The sequence below is a fragment of the Pristis pectinata genome, chromosome 24 (genome assembly GCF_009764475.1).
Source record: "Pristis pectinata isolate sPriPec2 chromosome 24, sPriPec2.1.pri, whole genome shotgun sequence".
NCBI classification, from domain to species: domain Eukaryota; kingdom Metazoa; phylum Chordata; class Chondrichthyes; order Rhinopristiformes; family Pristidae; genus Pristis; species Pristis pectinata.
The window spans coordinates 16,463,127-16,484,101 of record NC_067428.1 but is presented as its reverse complement, the minus strand read 5'-3'; the positions used below and the strand labels follow the sequence as shown (position 1 = coordinate 16,484,101).

At 43.8% G+C, this 20,975-nt stretch overlaps 1 protein-coding gene across 1 annotated transcript in view; it reads right to left on the bottom strand.

Annotated features, from left to right (window-relative positions):
• Nucleotides 1–5,970: 5,970 nt before the first annotated feature.
• Nucleotides 5,971–20,975, bottom strand: part of LOC127582722 (F-BAR domain only protein 2-like) — a 49,730-nt gene continuing 34,725 nt past the window's right edge. Inside the window, 12 exon segments of the mRNA XM_052038284.1 lie at nucleotides 5,971–7,062; nucleotides 10,815–10,979; nucleotides 12,123–12,187; nucleotides 12,670–12,863; nucleotides 13,376–13,508; nucleotides 15,043–15,198; nucleotides 16,268–16,379; nucleotides 17,247–17,367; nucleotides 18,065–18,177; nucleotides 18,839–19,246; nucleotides 20,350–20,441; nucleotides 20,838–20,889. Coding sequence (XP_051894244.1) covers nucleotides 7,013–7,062; nucleotides 10,815–10,979; nucleotides 12,123–12,187; nucleotides 12,670–12,863; nucleotides 13,376–13,508; nucleotides 15,043–15,198; nucleotides 16,268–16,379; nucleotides 17,247–17,367; nucleotides 18,065–18,177; nucleotides 18,839–19,246; nucleotides 20,350–20,441; nucleotides 20,838–20,889 — 1,661 coding nt within the window. The 3' untranslated portion in view covers nucleotides 5,971–7,012.

Here is a 20,975-nt window from a genome sequence, read left to right as displayed (position 1 = left end):
GTTCTACAAGATTTTCCAGGGCTATACCATTTCCTTGTGTAAGTCCCGCCCTGGTTTAACTTACCAAAGTGCAACATCTCACACTTGTCACAGTTAAATTCCGTTTGCCATTTTCTGGCCCACTTCTCAAGTTGGTCTTGATCCCTTTGTAAACTTAGATTACCCTCTTCACTCTCCACTACACCACCAATTTTGGTGCCATCTGCAAAATTTGGATACCATTGTCATCCATACTAACGATTTGGATGACAAACATCAGTGGACCCAGCACCGAACTCTCAGACATACCATTGGTCACAGGGCTCCAATATGAAAAACAACCATCCACTACCGCCCTCTGCTTCCTTCTGCCAAGTCAATTTTGTATCCAATTGGCTAGCTCAGCCTGGATTCTATGTGATCCAACCTTCCAGACCAACCTACCATTGCAGGACCTTGTCAAAAGCCTTGCTAAAGTTTATGTCGACCTCATCTACTGCCCTGCCCTCGTCAATGCTCTTGGTCACCTCTTCAAAAATCTCAAACAAATTCATGAGAGATGATTTCCCATGCACAAAGCCATGCTGATTATCCCTAATCAGTCTTTGCCTTTCCAAATTCTGGTAGTTCCTGTCCCACCACTGATGTTAGGCTCACTGGCCTGTAGTTCCCTGGCTTGTCCTTGCAGCCTTTCTTGAACAAAGGAATAATCACCCTCCAGTCTTCCAGTACCTCACCCATGGCTAAGGAATTTATAATATCTCTGCCAGGGTCCCTGCAATTTCTTCCTCTTTTGTAATGTGGACCTTCTCCACAGTAAATACAGGTGAGAAGTATTCACTTAAGATCTCACCTATCCCTTGTGGCTGCACATATAGCCGTAGACAGCCACATTGACCATTAGGGGGAATTATTCTCTCCCTAGGTACCCTTTTGTTCTAAATATTCTTGTAAAATCTCTTAGGATTCTCCTTTATCTTATCTGGCAGAGCTACCCCATGTCCTCTTTTTGCCCTCCTGATTTCCCTCTTAAGGGAACTCCTAAATCCCTTGTACTCCTCAAGGGAACCCAGCTGCCTATACCCATCATACACCTTTTTCCTGACTAGAACCTCAATATCCTTTATTAACCCGGGTACCCTAATCCTGCCAGCCTTGCCCTTCACTCTAACAGGAACGTGCTGACCCTGAACTCTCTGTATCTCACCTTTAGAAGCCTCCCACTTGCCAGCTGCCCCTTTACCTGCAAACAGCCTCTGCCAGTCAACCTTTGCAAGTCTCTGTATGATGCCTTCAAAATTTACCTTGCCCCAATCTAGGACTTTAACTTGTAAACCAGTCCTATCTTTCTCCATAACTACTTTAAAACTAATTTGTGGTCACTGGTCCCAAAGTGCTCCCCCACTGACACTTCAGACATTTGACCTGTCTCATTCCCCATAGGAGGTCCAATATTGTCCCCTCCCTAGTAGGGCCATCTGCATATTGTTTGTGGAAACTTTCCTGGCAACATTTAACAAATTCCACCCCATCAAGTGAAATATAACTAGGCCAGGGCCACACAGATAATTTGATAGAAATCATGCTGGAAATGGCCTGGAGCAAAAAGCCACAGCTGTTGGAAATCAGAAACAAAAATAGAAAATGCTGGAAGCACTCAGCAGATCAAGCAGCATTTGTAGGGAAAGAAACAAGGTTGATGTTTCAAATCAAGGACCCTACATCGCAAATGGAAAAGTGAAAATACAAGCACATGTTAAGTTGCAGGGAGAGGGAAGGGTTTAGAGAACAGAAGAAATGCCTTTGATAGGATGCAGACTAAATTTGTCAAGTCAACCTCTTTAAAAAAAAATGGCAATTATAGACAGAAGAGAAAAATAAAACAAAAACAAATTGAAATAGGAAAAGTACAGCCACATCTGTGAAGAAAGTGAGAAGGGGTGATTACCTGAAATTGTTAAGTTTGATTATTGAGCTTCATGGCTGTAATGTACTTGGACAGGGGTGCCATTTTTGGGGTTTACATTGGGCATATTGGAGCAATGTAGAAATCAGAGGATAAATTCCGAGTGAGAGTGGATAGAAGAATTAAAGTGATGGGCAATTGGAATCTCAGAGTCACACTTGCAGATTGAATGGAGGTGTTCTGCAAGGTAGTCACCCGGTCTGCGTTTAGTTTTGCCAGTGTAAAGGAGACCACATTTAACACACTAAATTGGAAGTACAGGTGAATTGCTGCTTCATCTGGAAGGATTGTTTGGATCCCTGGAGGGTGGGAAGTGGAAGAGGCAAAAGGGCATGTGCTGCATATTCCACGGTTGCACAGGAAAGTACTGTGAGAAGGGGAGTGGTTTGGTAGAGATGGAAGAGCTGACCAGACAGTCACAAAGACAATGGTCTGATCAGAATGCTAAAGTGGGAGAAGAGGTAAAGATGCGACTTTTGGTGGAATCTTATTGGAAATTCTGGCTGAGAGCAAAACTGAAGGAAATAGAGGAGACGTGGTGAGAGCCCCAACAACTATGGTAGGAGGAAAAGGCATGGTTAAGGAGAAACAAAGGCATCTTCGTGGTGCTGGTGTGGAAAATCTCATCATCAGAGCAGATAAAAGAATTCAGAAAAACTGACAGAAGAGAATGGAATCCTTCCAGGAAGCAGGGAAGGGGCAGGTGTAGTCAACTCAAGTTCATAGTCATAGAGTCATACAGCATGGAAACAGGCCCTTCGGCCCAACTGGTCCATGCCGACCAAGATGCCTCATCCCAAGCTAGTCCCATTTGCCAGCGTTTGGCCCATAACCTTCTAAACCTTTCCTATCCATGTGCCTGTCCAACTGTCTTTTAAAACTTGTTATTGTACCTGCCTCAACCACTTCCTCTGGCAGCTCATTCCACCCTTTGTGTAAAAGAAGTTGTCCCTCAAGTTCCTATCAAATCTTTCTCCTCGCACCTTAAACCTGTGCCCCCTAGTTCTTGATACCCAAATTCTGGGAAAAAGACTAACCCTATCTATGCCCCTCATGATTTTATACACCTTGAGAAAATCACTCCTCAGTCTCCTACGCTCCACAAAGTTCAGTTCTCTCTCTCACAATGCAAAACTCTACGATTTTGATTATTAACATAGAACAAGCACTTTGGTCCACAATGTTGTGCCGAACTAATTAAGCTAATGGTGTCTAATTATACTAATCCCTTCTGCCTGTACATGGTCCATATCCCTCCATTCTCTGCATATTCATGTGCCTATCTAAGAGCCTTTAAATGCCTCTGATGTATCTGCCTCCAGCACCACCTCTGGCAGCAAATTCCAGGCAACACCACTGTAAAAAAACTTGCCTCGCACATCTCCTTTGAACTTCCATCTCTCACTTCAAAGCATTCCCTCTACTATTAGACATTTTGACACTGGGAAAAACATACCGTTGTCTATCTATGCCTCTAATAATTTATAAACTTCTATCAAGTCTCCTCTCAGTTTCCGCCACTCCAGAGAAAACAACCCTGGTTTGTCCAACCTCTCTAGAAATAAGTGATTTTGACACAATAGGCGTGACAGAGGTACAGGTAAGTGAGGAGGGGGTGTTGCCTTTTTGATAAGGGAGGACATAACAGCAGTGCTTAGAGATGACTTTCTTGGGGGGGGGGGGTCGTCCAGTGAGGCCATATGGGTAGAACTTAGAAACAAGAAAGAGAGGGTCGCTCTACTGGGGCTGTATTTATAAACCCCCCCCCCCCCAAAAATAGTCAGTGGGAACTTGAGGAGAAGGTGTGTAGAGAAATTGCTTAGAGTTGTAAGAATAATAGGGTTGTATTAGCGGGAGATTTTAACTTCCCCAGTATTGACTGGACTACCCAGAATGTTAAGGGCTGGATGGGGTGGAATTCGTGAAATTTTGTCCAGGAAAGTTTTCTGAGTCAACATACAGAGGACCCTACTCACGAGGGTGCAATACTGACCTCCTCTTGGGGAACGAGGAACAAGGCAAGTAACAGAAGTGGCGTCAGGGAGCACTTTGGCTCTAGTGACCATAATTCCATTAGTTTTAAGATCATGATAGAGAAGGATAGGACAGGTCCACAGGTTAGGGTCCTAAACTGGAGCATGGCTAATTAGGCAGGATCTAGCAGAAGTCGATTGAGTAAGCCTGTTTAAAGGGAAAGGAATGAATAGCAAATGGGAGGCTTTTAAGAGTGTGATATCAAGAGTCCAGAAGCAGCAGGTTCCTGTTAGGGTGAAGGGTAAACCTGGCAAATTTAGGGAACCTTGGCTGACAAGGGATATTGAGGCCCTGGTCAAGAAAAAGGAGGAAGCATACATTGGGTTTAGGAGGTCGGGATGAGTGAATCCCTTGATGACTATAAAAAGATTAAGAATACTCTTAAGAGGAAAATCAGGAGGGCTAAAGAAAGGGAATGAGGTGGATCTGACAAATAAGGTTAAGGAAAATCCCAAGAGGTTCTATAGCTATACAAAGAGTAAAAGGGTGGCTAGGGAGAGAGTAAGTCCCCTTAGGGATCAACAGGGCCACCTATATCTCAAGCCACAGGAGATGGGTGGGATTTTTAATGAATATTTCTCCTTGGTGTTTACTGAGGAGAAAATCATGGTTGGTTAAGAGATAAGGGAAACTAGTGGAGATGTTTTGGAGGAATTCATATTATCTGGGCAGAGGTATTTGCAGCCTTACAGCGCATTAAGGTGGATAAATCCCAGGGCCTGATTGAGTGACCCTCGGACTTTGTGGGAGGCTAGAAAAGAAATTGCGGAGGATCTTGTGGAGATATTTGCTTCATCATTGGCCACTGGTGAAGTTCCCAAAGACTGGAAGGTGGCTAATGTTGTTTAAGAAGAGTAGCAAGGACAAGCCAGGGAACTACAGGCCGGTCAGCCTGACATCAGCAGTGGGGAAGTTACTGGAGGGAATTCTGAGGGACAGGATCTACTAGCATTTGGATAGACAGTCTGATTAGGAGGAGTCAACATGGCTTTGTGTGTGGAAAGATGAACCTTCTAGAGGTTTTTTTTGAAGAGGTAACCAAAAGATAGACAAGTGTAGGGCAGTGGATGTTGTTGATTTGAACTTTAGCAAGGCCTTCGACAAGGTCCCGCATGGTAGGCTAGCCTGGAAGATTAGGTCCCATAGAATTCAGGGAGAGCTAATTAGGTGGATCAAAATTGGCTCAGAGGTAGGAAGCAGAGGGTGGTGGTTGAAGGTTGTTTCTCAGAATGGAGGCCAGGTGACTAGTGGTGTGGCCACAGGGGTTGCTGTTGGGACCCTTACTATTCGTTAGTTATATAAATGATTTGATGTGAATGCATAAGGGTTGATCAGTAAATTTACAGATGACATGAAATTAGGTGTTCTTGATAGTGAAGAAGGTTATCGTAGATTATAGGAGGATCTTGATCAGTTAGGGAAGTGGGCTGAGGAGTGGCAAATGGATTTCAATGCAGATAAGTGTGAGATGATGCATTTTGGAAAGTCAAACCAGTGGAGGACTTGTACTATGAATGGTCGGGAACCAGGGAGTGTAATGGAACAGAGGGACCTAGGAGTACCAGTGCATAGTTTGTTGAAAGTGGGTGGTTAAAAAGGCAGTTAGCAAGCTGGCCTTCATCAGTCAGGGCATTGGTATAGAAGTTGAGACATTATGTTGCATTTGTACAAGTCACTAGTGAGGCCGCACATGGAATACAGCGCACATCCATTCTACACATTATTCCTCTCAATCATGTCTCCCTGATAACAATTGCTCCCCAATTTTGATAGTTGCATGAGGGAACAGACAAAATGGACTCAATGAGCTGAATGGTCTACTGTGCTGTTACAAAGTCCTTTTATCTTTCTTAGAGTCAGAGATCAAGATACAACAGATACTTTTGGCCCAACGAGTCCATACTGACTCAATTGGGTGCTTCATCGAGCCTCTCTCCCTGGCTCTCCCACCCCCTCTCTGGAAAAAAAAACAGAGCCAGGAATTGGTTTGGAGTCCTTTTTATTGCTTGGTTCAGTGTACAATGAAAACCTCACCTCAGAACAGCAAACACCATCAATATTCAGGTAAATACAACTCAACGTAGGGACCCCTTGCACTCCTTCAGCATCTCAAATCCTAAGAGCCCTCAACCCATTTGGAACTTGGAGAGCTCTGGCAGGGGGACAGTGAAACAGAATGAGAAGCAAAAATAAAACAAACACAACCACCCAGATAAAGACTCATTCTTAAAAGAATCCCTAGGTAATCTCAGGTGTATGTACACTTCATAATATTATGATATCTAAGTTTCCAGACCATCTGATACAGTCAGTCAAGGGGAAACTTACCCAACACTATGGGTTCCCTGGATATATTATTAATGTTTTCTCAGATTATTAACCTTTTTGATGAGGTCTTAGAAAGTTAACTTGATTTTTCTTCCATGATGTAAATTGGAAAGAAAACACCTTGAATAGAATTACCTTTTTAAAACCAAAGTGCTTGGGAGTAAGGGACAAGGGGAGTGATGTGGGAAAGTGTGTTACACCTGTTTGAAGAGTGGACACCTCCCTGCCATGGCACCCAATAATCCTTCATTCCCCTCATTGACCCCAATAAATCAGCTCCTGAATGGTGGTTGGGATTAATCCATAGAATGGTATTATTCATTAGCACATCCCAACTCATTTAGTATTATTTTATCCAATTATAATTGAAAGTTTTATTCACCTCTGGAGCAGGTAGTGGTTCGGGAAGGTGAGACATTGGCAATTAAATCAGCCCCTCAAGCTCCACTGTACAGTCAGCACAAGGCTAAATCCTCAATTGAGTAAAACATCCAAATTATCCAATTATTCAAATCTCTCCCCTCATTCACTAGGCATCAGGGAAACATGCAGCTCTTAAAGTGTAGGTGTTTGTATACACATTTTCACACAAGTGCTTTACACACAAAGCAGCAAATCCAAATAACAGTGCAACAAAGCCCAACCAACACTCCCCCCCTGGGTAATTCCAGTGACTTCAGACAAGAACACAGTGCAAAAAAAAAGTTATACATTCTTCATTCTTACTGGGCATTGACAATCTCCAGGACAGCAGCCTGTGACAGCCAGGGAGAAAAGTCACAAGGATAATGAAACATTATAAACTTTACCCCCTCCATTTGAACTGTTTCATTTATTAATTCCAAAAATAGTGGTGGGATGGTTAGAAAGTCTGACTGACAAATATGGAGAATGTAATTGGGTAATTTGCTTTCAAATTAGCCAAGTAGGGACATCTCTGGAGGATGGATCAATACCAGGAATATGAGAGCAAGGTGATCCCAGGTTGGAGATCACATGATGAAATGTCCAAGAAAAGCCCCAGTGTTGATAAATTCAATTCATACATAATATGACACCTCAAGACATATGCCAAATGAAAATAAAGCATCCCAATCATTGCCCCAACCAAATAATTCCAGTGGACAGAGCAGGAACTTGGAGACACAAAATCCAGGATTACCCCAAATCATCACTTCAGGAAAGGAAGAAAGCAGCAGGAGCAGCAAATCCAGGCCCAGAACAAATTGGCGACAGTCTTTCTGGGGAGAGGTGGGCACTTCCAGGTCTAAGTGAGGACGGGGAGAGCATTTAGCCTGGACAGAGCCCGAGTTGCCATTAAACTGTTAGAGGCCTAGTGACAAAGTTCAGGCCAGTGATACAACAGGCTTTGGCTTATACCACCCATAGATCCTCTGTGACTGTCCACAGTTGCCAATGTCTCAGATAGCTCTGGATGTTTAATCTACAGAGCCACTATAAATAAGCAAAAAAAAGAATACGTTTCTCTGACTATTTCACAGACATACAAATACTGGAGATGGGACAGAAAGGGAGAGAAATAGGCTGTCATTCAGGCATTGAAGAGTCAGTTTAATGTCTGATTGGCTGTGAGAAAGCAGGGAATTGACCAATGGTGGGATGCAGGGGGAGAAGGCACGAGGAAAATTGCCCCTGTAGTTGGGCAGCTACAGCACCAGCGCAGACCTCAGTCTGAGGAAAACATTCCTGAATGTTGGGAGTCAGGATAGTTTTGTTCTTGACTCCTGACCCCATCAAATACTCAACCCTGCCTCAATGAACCTCAATAGTCCTGCAAAGCTGAATTCCTGTCTGCCCGACATCTGGTACCATTTTCTTTAACTATAACCCTTTCCTTCTCATACTGAAAGAACCTCAAAATAACAAACACTGGATATTTCTAGGAACAGAGGTAGAATTATTCTTCATACCTAAATCACCAAGTCAGCAAGCCAAAGAGTCAGAATCTTCTAATACCTTCTCACTCATAGTTATACATATCTAGTGAACAGATAGTGAAAGTAGCTAAAGACACAGTCAGGAGACAGTTCAGTGATTGTGATGGCCAGTTAAACATATTTCATCTGGTTTAGAAAGAACTGATGCCTCTCCTCCTTCAGGATGTGATTGTCACTGAGGTCACAAGTCCCCATCATGCTGTCCCGCTGTGGGGCATGCGTCCACTCCTCACCCGGGGTGCTGACCCTCACTGTGGCACAAGCACAAACTCACTCATTTGGTCCAAGACCATCTATTGAGCATAAGCTGAAACAATGAATAGCAGGTGGGCTATTCAACCCAGAGGTATCACATTCAAGACTGATCCCCTCTGAACATCTCTCCTACAGAACTAGGAATCCAAGCTAATTACAGCTGTGGGTTAAGGATGGATTAGAGACAGTTACAGTACTCTTATTGAATCCCTTTGAAATTGGACAGACCTGAGAGCTTTGAGTGTGGTCACACTGAGTCACCTGCTGCCCACGACTGGCACACAAACCACTTGGAGTCTACCTTCATGTCATATAACATTAGCTTTGTCGATTTTAAACTCATATTGCTTGGGCACCACAATTCATTGTGAAAATCTCACACGATTAAAACCCAACAAAAACAGCCACCAAGATTGCAGTCCAGATACAATCAGAAACACAAACTAGTCTCCACGGTCAATGCTTCTACAAAGAATAAAGATGCCAGCCTTCCAGAAGTACCCTGGAATCTCCTGTGGTTAAAAATTAAACCTTCCACATAATTAACCTCCAGTGAAAAATCCAGAATTCTCAAAGCAAAAAAATGAAAAGGTGAAAGTTTATCATGTTAGTTTGTTGGTAGGTTCAGATATTTCCAGAGATGGTAATTCAGTGTTTGAAAATATTTTGGTAACACACTTTGTCCTCTTACTCTGAAGTCAAAGAGCTTGGAATCCTTAAAGCCATTTTTCTTGTGGAATGAACACTCCCTGGGAACATCTGACCACAGGTGGCAGGGAGGGAAAGGGGTTGTCTTTCACTCTCTTCAGAACAAGTCAGTGTCATGAGCAGCAGCAGGGTGGGGATCAAAAAACATTCAGTTCCAAACAACCAATTCCTTGATATTCCGCGGTGCTCCAGCAACAGAAATCTGGTGCTCCCAATCTTAGAATCCTGCAAACTCAGCAATGGGTGGAAGTTGCTGATCTAGTTATTTCAAAGTGTGAGTGATAGCAGGGGAGAGAGGTTGAAGATTATGTTCAGACAGTGAATCTGAGCCTTTCTTGGTTCTGTCTTGTTGGGTTTGCCAGTATTCTAGGGCAAGAGATTTAGACTAATGGATGAGCAACTTGAAATGCAATCATAGAAATTCAAAATCTTGGGGAAAAAAGATGAAATTTTGTTCAGCAATTTCCTGGAATGGACACTTTTTCTGGAATGGACACACCTTTGAGATAAAGATTGGAGAGTTGGTAATGAGGTAATGGAATCCACTAGCTGATGAGTGGATTGCCTGACCACTGGAAACTGTAGAATCTCTCAAACAGATCCTGCACACACTCCCAGATGGACACACGGTGAATCTACACACGGGTAGTCGACCAGTGAAGAACTCTGCACTAGCACCCTGCAAAGTACTTGCCTAGAGAGAAATCAGAACATAAATTTAGGGTTGTAAGAACAGATATCTAGGTGGTATACATGCATGAAAATGGAAAATGGCAAGGCAAGTTGCAAAGTGTAGTTAAAAAAGACACACAGGATCCTTGGCTTTATAAATAGAGGTGTAGAGTACAAGGAAGTTGTGAGTTGGCCACAAATGGAATAATGTGTCCAGTTCTAAGTGCCACACCATAGAAAAGATGTGAAGGTTTTGGAGAGGTTGGAGAAAAGTTATCAAAATGGTTTTAGGAACTTTAGTTATGTTGATAGACCGAAGAAGCTGGGGTTGTTCTCCTTAGAGCAGAGGAGGTATGAGGTGATCTGATGGAGGTTATTTAAAATCAAGAAGGGTCTAGACAGCTGATAGAGAGAAACTATTCCCATTGCTGAAAGGGCCAAATAACCAGAGAACACAGAATGATGATTGGCAAAAGAACCAAAACAATGAGGAAATTTTCTTCTTAAAAATAAACACAGGGAACGGTCTGGGATGAATTGCTAGGGTAGTTATGGATGCAGATTCAATTATAGTGTTCAAAAGGGAGCTGGATAAGTATCTAAAAAGAAAAGAATTTGCAGGGCTCTGTGGAAAGGGTATTGAAATGCAACTATCTGGATTGCTCTTACACGTAGCCAGTATGGACTTGATAGGGTGAATGGCCTACACTGACATTGTAACCATTCTGTGAATGGTTTGCGACAAGGCAAAGAGCTTCCAAAATGACTGACAGCAGGATAGAGTCTTGGCAGGAAACATTGAAAGTAGTGCCTGATGTCTCACCAGATGCAGGGTAGAGATCTAGATATATGGATTTCGCCCCACACAAAAAACATTTTCTAGCTTCAATCCCTCAGAGGAAGCAGACGTTTACCTGTAACTAATTTCTTCTTTACCAACGAAAGTCTGTATCCACTGCCCACAAGACGAACATCAGCACCCGACATAGTGCTGCCTTCGCTCGTAAACTGCAGTGCCAAGGGCAAGGGTTTGTTTGGACCATCAGTTACCTCCCAACTGGCACAGATCGAGCCTTTTCCTGCAGAAGCCAGACAGAGGCGGAGTTAGACAGTGACAGACACAGAAAACCTCTGGATGTTGAAGAGCCAGATGGCCAGACATTCTCACACTGGGTTTGGAGAGCCTCCACTTCATTGACTCTGTCTACTCACTGCCTTGGGAAAGCAGCCAACATAATCTAGGACTGCTCCCACCCTGGTCATCTCTTTTCTCCCCCTCCCGTTGGGAGAATATAGAAAAGATTGAGAACATGTACCGCCAGGCTCAAGGACAACTTCTGTTCTGCTGTTATCAGACTCTTGAATGGACGTCTTGTTTGCTAAAGATGAACTTTTGATCTCTCAATCTACCTCATCATGGCCCTTGCACTCTGTCTCCCTGCACTGCACTTTCTCTAACTGTAACACTATATTCTGCATTCTGCTTTTTTTTTCCCTTTTGTACTACGTTGATGTACTTATGTATGTATGATCTGTCTGGATGGCATGCAAACTTTTCACTGTATCTCGGTACATGTGACAATCATAAACTAGTCATCAATTACCAAAAGGAACAGAATTTGTTGGAAATATTCAGCAGGCTGGACAGCATAAATGGAGAAATACTAAAGCTGTTCCTCTCACTTCAGATACTGCCTATCATTTTGAGTATTTCTGGCATTTTCTTTTTTATTTCAGATTTTTCTCCATTAGGGCTCAGGATCTGATTAGGGAGGATTGCCATGAACCCTGAGTTCACTGACATAAATGGAATTGCTGGGTTCACCCGAAGTCCCAAATGTCCATTTGTGTCCTGATCGCAGGTTCTTTCTGAGCAATCCACCAACCCTGCAGCAGAGGCTTGGGCTGATGGAAAGACTGTTGTTGGATGTAAAATGATTATTTGAAACAAAACATAAGAAATAGAAGCAGGAGTAAGCCATTCTCCCCTTGCACCCGCTCGGTTGTTCAGTAAGATCTTTATTGATCTTTTTCCTTGGAAACACTCTTCAGCATTAACTTCATGTTCCTGCATTCTTGTAATATTTCAAAAACTGTTGCTCTTTTAAGTGCCAAGTTTTTAAACCCTTCCCATACACCCCTGGAAGATGGGCAGGGCGGGGGTTTTAATACACATCCCCAAATCTGTATGTATTTTGCTCCCAAGTTGCAAGGTTCCTTACCTTCAGTTCCAGACAAGGCGCTGATATCTGGAAGCTTCCATCGAAGTCTCTTCTGTTTGGAGTTCCTTCACAAAGAAAAGCAGGTGGTCAACTTCTGGGTTAAAAGCCCCATCACTGACAACTGTGCCCTCAGCTAGCTGAGCCCCAAGCTCTGGAGTTCTTTCCTAAATTTCTCCACTTCTACCTTTAAAATACTCATTAAAACTTACTCCTATGACCAAACCTTTAGTCATGTGGCACCATATCACCTTAGATGTTTTAATGTCAAAGTTTGTTAGTTAATTGCTCTTGTGAAGCTTTACTGCCCTACAGGTTGGTGTTTGTGGCAATATTCTCAGAGCTACAAGAGGTCGTACTGCCACCAGTAAATGGGATTAGTGGAGGGCAAACGAGGATTAAATGCCCTTGGAGGGGTGTAGCTAAAGGAGTGAGGGGTTTGATGTATCCAGCTTCCCAAACACCATAAGGGTATGGACAACAGAAGCAAAGCCCAGCTCAGCGCTCACTGAACTCCCACCCCAAGAGTCATTGATTCAGGGCCCCTCACCAGGCAGCGGGTGGGTGGGATTGGATGTTACGGATAGTTCCTTCCAGTGGCATCAGGGCATGCAGATTGCTCAGCACCATCGTCGTGCTTTCCCCAGCGTATTCATAATCCATCACAACCTCTGCGTGGGTGGATTCGCACTTCCAACGAGCGGCAACCCTCAGGGGAGCAGCTGGACAATCTGCTACTGAAACCTGCGACACATGCACAGGGCAGACATCACTGAGAATACAAACCAGGACCGCAACCCTCCCAATCACTGCTGCACCCTTCATGCTAACATACATTCCCATTTCCCCCACACCTTCCCCCCCTTCTCCTCCACTCATTCATCCTCATTCTTTCCTCCCCCACTCAAGATTCCATCTTCCCTTAACCAAAATCCCCTAGCGTTCTTGCCCTCTTTGTCCTTCTAAACTATCCCTCCCTCCACCAACTCTCCTTCCTTCTATCCTATTTCCTCTTCCCCCAGTTACTATAGCCCTCCTCTGCCAATGGCATCCTAATGAAAATAAAAAAAAATTGCACACAGCTGACATTGTGAGATCATGCTGTGCCCTAAACGACTGTCCCTCAAGCCTGTCCTGCCATTCCATTTGAACAGGGCTGACTTGTGTCTTCAAGAAGGCTGCTTATTGTATGTGTGAATATTAAGAATGGCTACTCTTCCTATGAGTATTGCTTCAGTATTTTTCTTTCTCTGTACCTGGTACTTGAGGAGACTAATGTTGAAGTAGGAAGCATTAGGGTTCTCCGTGGCCTGTTTCTGTAGCTGAGCTGTGAGAGCAGGCATGTTCAACCAGAAATCTTTCACGTAGGAATCACTCTGCGATAGATCACTGCACAGAGACAAGAGTTAGACTGAAGACAAGATGGAACAGAGACCACTGCCCTGTAGGAGACCCCCTTCATTGCTGAAAGTAAGCCACAGAACATTCCTCCGGTGAACCTCATTACGCTGTTTCCATTCCTCATTGAGTAAAGTTCTTGCTCATCACTTGCTCAAAGCAACTCCTAGTCACAGATCTCCCTGCCATATTTGAGGACACCCTCTCCCCAGTATTCAAGTGGATGCTATCTTGTTCTCTTGTTTCATTCAGAACTTACTGTCTTGTTTGCAGGAAAAGGCCCTTTAGCTCTTCAAACCAGTTTCAAATTAATTTGGAGAATGGCTCCTCTATAGATCAAATCCAAGCACCTGCGTTTCCTCCATATCCTTCAATGTCCAATATAAAACACTTTCAGTCCTAAAAGATCCAATTGACCCCTAGCCTCAATATATTTTGGGGCACGTTCTAGATTTCAACTATCCTTTGGTTGAAGAAATGCTTTCAGTCATCAACTCCAAAAGGCCTGGCTCGAATTTTAATTTAGCCCTCTTGTTCTGGATTGCCCCAGAGAAAGCCATTTTTAAAATAGATCACTCCTTATATCAAGGGAAAGGAGCCTAGGCTGCTCAATGTACTCTCAATTTATCCTTTTTATTGTTGTTGTTCTGGTAAACCTGCACTGCACACCTTTGAACTCATTCTCACCAACTTGAGATGTGGAAAACCAAACTGCACCTCAGTGCTCTAGGTGAGGTCCAACCAGAGCTCTGAATGACTGAAGCATTGCTTCCTCTTCTTGCCATTCAAAACCCTTGAGATAAGGCCAATGTTCCACTCATATTTCAGATTTCCTTTGGCTCAAACAGTCTGTGTTATTGTTTATGTTCAGTCCCTTTCACACCATCACTGATTCTCTCCATTCCTTTCCCACTCACGTGTTTATCCAGTTTTCCCTTAAGATACTACTCCACTTTTCACTTTAACAATTCCCAGTGAAAACGAGTTTCGTATTCTCACCACTTTCTAGAGGAAGAAATTTCTCTTAAAGTCACTGATTAATTCATTGGGAATTCATTAGGTTCATAGTTCCAGTCTCATCAACATGGAAAGATCTTCTCCACACGTATCCTATCAAAATGTTTCAGTCTTGGAAAGCTCTATCAAGATGAAACCTCAGCCTTCTCTGTTCTATAGAAAAGATCTCCAGGCTGTTCACTCTCTCCTGAAATTGGTATCAAAATCATAATTTCTTCATTATAATTTCTATAACCTTCTCCAGTGCCTCAATATCATCCCATAATACTGAGACCAAACCTGTGTACAATGTCCAAGTCGAACCACATTTTATTCCAGCCCATTAACTTCCAGGTAGTTGTAAACTTAGATACCCAAATCTCCACTACAGCTCCAAGTTTCATGAGCTATTCCCTCTGTCAGGTTCAGCAGCTTTAGCTTTTACAAAGACGAAGTTTATTGGGCTGTGGATGAATCCAGTCAACCAGAGATCCGCATGCTGTCTGCGCCCGAGCAGCCCGAATCTCACCTGTACAGAAGCTGAGTGTGGGGCAGAAACTGGCTGATCCGGTTGGCATTCAAAAGCCTGAAGCTGATGACAGCAGGGGATGGGTTCCCACTGAAGATCCGCACTATTCCCGCTGGAAAGGACATGGTGACATCTCCGGTCAACTTTACGATAACACTGTGGAAGAAAGCAACTTCACCAATCCCACCAGAGAATGCAGACGTTCAGAAACAATGACACTTGGTTCCCAAGGCTAGGAAGTCAAAAGGAGCCAATCTCACAGTACGGACATCTCCAGCTCCATCTCAGCTCTCCACAGCTGAGATCTTCATTTTGTTATCTGCAGACTCAGTTAACATTTGATAATCATCAGCGCCTTTAAAACTCTTTGCCCGTGTCTTAATTCGCACTGAGCTTGTTCACCCATCAACCCTGTGCCTGCTGACCAACATTAACTCCATCCAGCAACACCCAGTTTTAAAATTCTCACCCTTCTTTCCAAGTTTATGGTTCTTGTCCCCATCACCTCCTCTAGCCCTTCAACCCTTTGACTCTTGGCTCCTCTAATTCTTGATCACCATCGACTCTAATCACTGGCCTGTCTTCAGCTGCCTAGGCCCTAACCTCTAAAACTCCCCCATAAACCCATCTATCTGCACTTTTTTCCTCCTTAAGATTCTGCTGAAAACCTAACTACTTGATCAAAGTCAAAGGTTAACTGATCAAAGGCTTTGGTTTGACTGCTTTCCTGTGAAACACTTTAGGATACTTTGCTACATTATAGGTGCTATAGAAATACAAGTTGTTATTGTGACTATAGCCTTGTCAAAAGATCCCTCCATGAAATGGCAGATAACAGGTTACATCTCCAGCATGCCTCCTGCTGCCTTTGTGCCCAGACTCTACCTCTATGTCTCCACTGGACATATGACAGAAACAATGTTCTCCTAAAACTTCACTTCCCACTGCAGAGGGGGAAATGGTCAAAGAATTCATTCATATCTTTTACATCCACCCAAGCACAAAGGTGTCAGTTTAATGCCTTTTCCTAAAGATGGCATCCCTGACAAGATAGTACCCATCAGGGGCCCTAGTCTCTTCAAGAACACCATCCACTAACATACAACTATCAATTAAACTTGTAATTGTTGGTTTTAAAGAAAAATAAAGCCTTGACAAAACCAAACTCAGGCCAAGTCCTTGGTCCCAGTTACCTCAAGCATTCCTTGTTTGCACTGACACTTACTTTGTGTAGTCTCCACCCTTGAAATAGGCATCAATACATTCTGTAAAGGCAGCTGCAACTGGCAGAGCATCGTGGCAGCCTAGTGTCACCGGGCTGGGTCCTCGGGAGATGCCTAAATAGGGAAGGTAAAGCAGGATGGTCATCTTCAAAAATAACTCCCCACAAAAATTTCTAGAGCAATCATCAATTGTACAAACTACACATTTCACAATTCGATCTTTTGAAGGCATGACCATACAGTGACATTCCTATCTATCACTCAGCTAAACAACCCTAAAACTTTCTTTCTACTGTGTGGTGTACATTTAATGTTTGGTTGGATGCCTAATAATGGTTCAGCATTGGCATTTATCAGTGGCTTAGTGATACCAATTTTGGATTATTCAGTTGTTGCTTTATTCCAAAACGGTGACAGAATTTCAAGGTGATTAGCAATAAATTTCTATCTTTCTGGTCAGACGTTAGAAGTAACAAAAGCCATGGGGCATCATTTGCCCCATCTAATAAATGCAGTAAAATAGCAAAAGAAAGATCTAGTACTTCTATGACCATTTTCATGACTTTGGGATTTCCCAATGTGTTTTTACAGTCACTGAAGTCTGGTTGCAACATAAGAAGGGAGACAACCAATTCATAGACAGCAGGCTCCCACTACCAATAGTTTTGCCTCAATCAGATTATCTGTTTCAGTGACATAGAGGGAGAAAAATTAAATCACAGGACATTAGCAGAGCTCTCCCTTCTCCAAACGTGTGGCATTGGGATCTTTTATGGTTGTCTGAGGCGTTAGGGTTAGGTTTGATATCTCATCTGAAAGACAGCATCACCAACAGTGTGGAACTCTTAGGAGTACTTGCAGTGACAGCAACCTGACTCTCAGTTGAGAGTGCTACGCTCACTGAGGCATGGCTCCTACATCTCGATATTATGGTGCTTTCCTAACTCAGTCTTCTGAGAGTGATAGACCAGGGTCACGCACTTGAGGCAGGAGTGGTAGCTCGACTTCGGGAGGTATGTGTTGTAGCTGCTTCATCAACCAAACTTGAGACAGCGGCAGAAGGACTCTGGGGTGTCGTGGCCATTGGACTGACGGACCTAGACTGTGGAGTACAAGAAATCAGTGGTTGAATCTACTACCTGAGGACTGAGACATTTGAGAATAAATTACAAATGAAGCTCTCTGAAATACAACACGCATTTCTATAGCAACTTTCAGATAATAATGACATCCTAAAGTGCCTTTCAGCCAGTGAAGTACTGTTAAGGTGTAGTAACTGTAGGAAATGAGGCAGCCAAATTCTTCACAGTAAATTCTTGCTGAGTCAAACATACTGGATCACAGCAAGTCAAAATAACCTGTCTAGAAATGGGTTCTTTCCTGGAAAGTGGAGAGTGATGGGGTGGGGAAACAAGGAGGGAACTGAGGAGCATAGTGAATTGGCAAATGAGGGATTGAGATCCATTGATATAGCGGCAAACTCTTCCTCTTCCTAGCAATTTCTTAATGCATCCAAAAAGTATCTTTATACAGGTGGGGCAGTCACAGTAAATATTTCCAGTGATGGGACCCTGATGATGGTCAGTGGCTGTGGTGTAGTGCCTCGTCAGTGTAGAAATGTGTGTAGATAGATGTTCAGCTGAATTTATCATCCTATTGGAATGCTACACTGCAAGAATGGATTGGAAGGAGCTTTTTCCATTGGGATTATATACCATTGAAAAGGAAGAGGCTTGATCAATTGGGGTTCTATACTTGGATCAGTGTCCCTTGGACTAAAGGGCAGGACTATTACATACCACATCCGTGCTGTCCAGCTGAAGGGGGAGAAGTTTCTTTCTTGAGTGGCAGCGAGGCAGTGCCACCAGTGCTGCTTTTCCAACTGAGGCGTCAGCTTGAACACTCGCCGGGCCTGAGAACGCAATGAGACATATCAACGCAGAATAATCTAACAATAAAAGAGAGTTTGGGACAGCGTAGAGGGAGATTTGCTTTGTTCATCAAAATCCCATGGGACAGTGACAGTGCAGGTAAATACAGTGTAGAGGGATATTTACCTGCACTGTCACTGTCCCATGGGATTTGCTCTGGGAGTGTTTGATGGGACAGTTTATAGGGAGATGTACTCTGTATTTACCTGCATTATCACTGCTCTAGGGAGATTTGATGGGAGAGAGTAGAGGGAGATTTATACTGCATTTACTTGCATTGTCACTGCTCTGGGAGTGTTTGATGGGACAGTGTAGAGGGAGACTTGCTGTGTATTTACCTGCATTGTCACTGCCCTAGGGACATTTGATGGGAGAGTGTAGAGGGAGATTTACTCTGTAATTACCTGCATTGTTACTGCCCTAGGGACATTTGATGGGAGAGTGTAGAGGGAGATTACTCTGTAATTACCTGCATTGTCACTGCCCTAGGGACATTTGATGGGAGAGTGTAGAGGGAGATTTACTCTGTAATTACCTGCATTGTTACTGCTCTGGAAGTGTTTGATGAAACTGTGTTAGAGGAGATGATCTGTTTTGTTTTTCCCAACAAGGCAACAAAAAGCAAAGTAGAAAATGACAAACCTGTAGCAGGTGCAGTATTGCTAGCAGCCAAACCATGGAGGCCCGGAGCCGGGAGTTCAGCTGTCACACGAGGCTCTACAGGTGACCATCCTCTATCTGCAGGTGGGTTGCAGCTCTTCTCCGAGCTCTGAGGATCTGTGCTGGTGGTGCTTTCACTAGATTTGGGGCCACAGGTGGAATGAAGGAAAGTGTCCTCGATGGTTGGGGAGAAGGTCCTGCTGAGCGGGAGCGAGACTGGTGGTGTGACAGGCTGAGGGGTCCAAGGCCTGGACTCGGGAGATGGTGAAGAGCCCTCAGTGGTTGGCAGAGAAGGGGAATCCAGACCTGAATCTTCAACTATCTCTAGAATACTGGAGCCGGATGGAGGGCTCAGAGACAGAGGGTTTACACCAACTTGGTTACACTGGACTGGGAAAGAGAGCAAAATCTTTTAGTGAGAACAGGCAATCGGATTTCAAACAAGTTCCAAGTTGAGCTCCCCGCTGTCCAAAACATTCATTCCTTCCACCACTAGTGCACGTAGCAGCATCCTATCCAAAAGTGCTCTGTATTGACTCACCAAAGCTACTCAGCTGTAGCCCCCAAAATCCTCCAATCTCTGCCACCAGGGATACAGGCAACAAGCATATGGGAAGACCACCACCTGCAGGTCCCTCTCCTAGTTGCACTCTATCCTGACTTGGAAATATATTGCTGCTAGGTTTAAATCCTGGAGCTCAAGGAATACAGCATTTCACTACCCCCCACACAAGGCAATTAGGACTGGGCAATACATGATGACCTTGGCTGCAACACCCAGATCCTGAGAACAAAGGGAAGTTTGTCCCTTCTTTGCTCACCCATCGAGTGAAACTTGTCAACCTTTTTCACTATTGATCCCAGATGATATTGCATTCAGAACTCCTGTCTTAAATTTTAAGACTTTAGAAATCATTTATGTTGAACACAAAATGCAAACATCCTTAGTATTAGCATCTAGCCTGGCTCTTCCCACCTGGATGATAGAGCAGTGAGTGGTTTGCTGATGTGATAGGCTGTGAAGCAAATGCTGTTTCCACGGCTGAGACTATCCCCACACTGCCTTTTTGAGAGCTAGTCTCATCAGGTGAAGGTTTTATTGGCTCCTGTCAACTTTCCGATGATGGGTGTAGTGTGGGGCAAGTCTGAGGAGTCCCCCCAAAGCCACTGGATGCAGGGACCCTGCTGGATTGAGCCGGAGCTCCAGTTGTGACCAGTTGGGATCGTCCTGGGTGGGGCACCAACTAGCAATCCTTGCTGGCTGAGATGGAAAGGTTGCAATTATAGAGGAGACACAAATCATTTTGACTCAATTTTCATTAAATTTACAAATGAAGTAGGAGTTATATAGATTTTAGCTTGGTTCACACAGAATTGCTTCATTGTGAAAATAATTCAATTAATCCACTGCAAAACTAGAGATCTCAGAATTCCCAACTTTTCAGGCCCATAGATTCAGAGTTGTGCTCCAGTATGGAAGCAAAGTCAATTACCTGGGAGACTGGACTTGTCAAACATGGGCTCTGCTGATGCCCCAAAGAGTGGATCAAGAAAGCTGATGCCATTCTGCGAGATGGTGGTTTGGCTGGGGAGAGGGAACAAAAAAAACCTGAGGTAATGTAGATCAGAAAGTTCGAGAACAAATGAGAGGCTTAAACTCCAAAACTTAGAAATGGTAAAGAACTATTTTAAATGATTGAAGGATTAGGGAAACAGAGAAGGAAAGAGGAGGATAGGGAACCCTGGGTGGGGGGAGGGGAGACAAGTAGTAGGAGTGGGGTTAAAGGAGCGCGAGAGGGATTGCCCAGTTTCCAGGAGTGATGACTGCTTAATGGGGATGGTTGTTGCCTCTGTCTTGCACCATCATGTTCCAAATGTGAGAAATCCTGGAATCAAGATTCCAAAGGCCACCAATTCCAGAGGGCCCTCATTATTTTGCACTTAACCCGAAAGTTTTAGCATGTCCCAACGCCTAACATACCTGTTGGGCTCGGAGCTTGGAGCAGTAAACTGGTATACTGTTGTTTCTTCATCTGCAGCCAACACAGAAAACAGGGTCAAAGTCTGCTCAAAACACAATTGGCCCAAGACAATGAGAACAATACTAGCAAGAGCATGG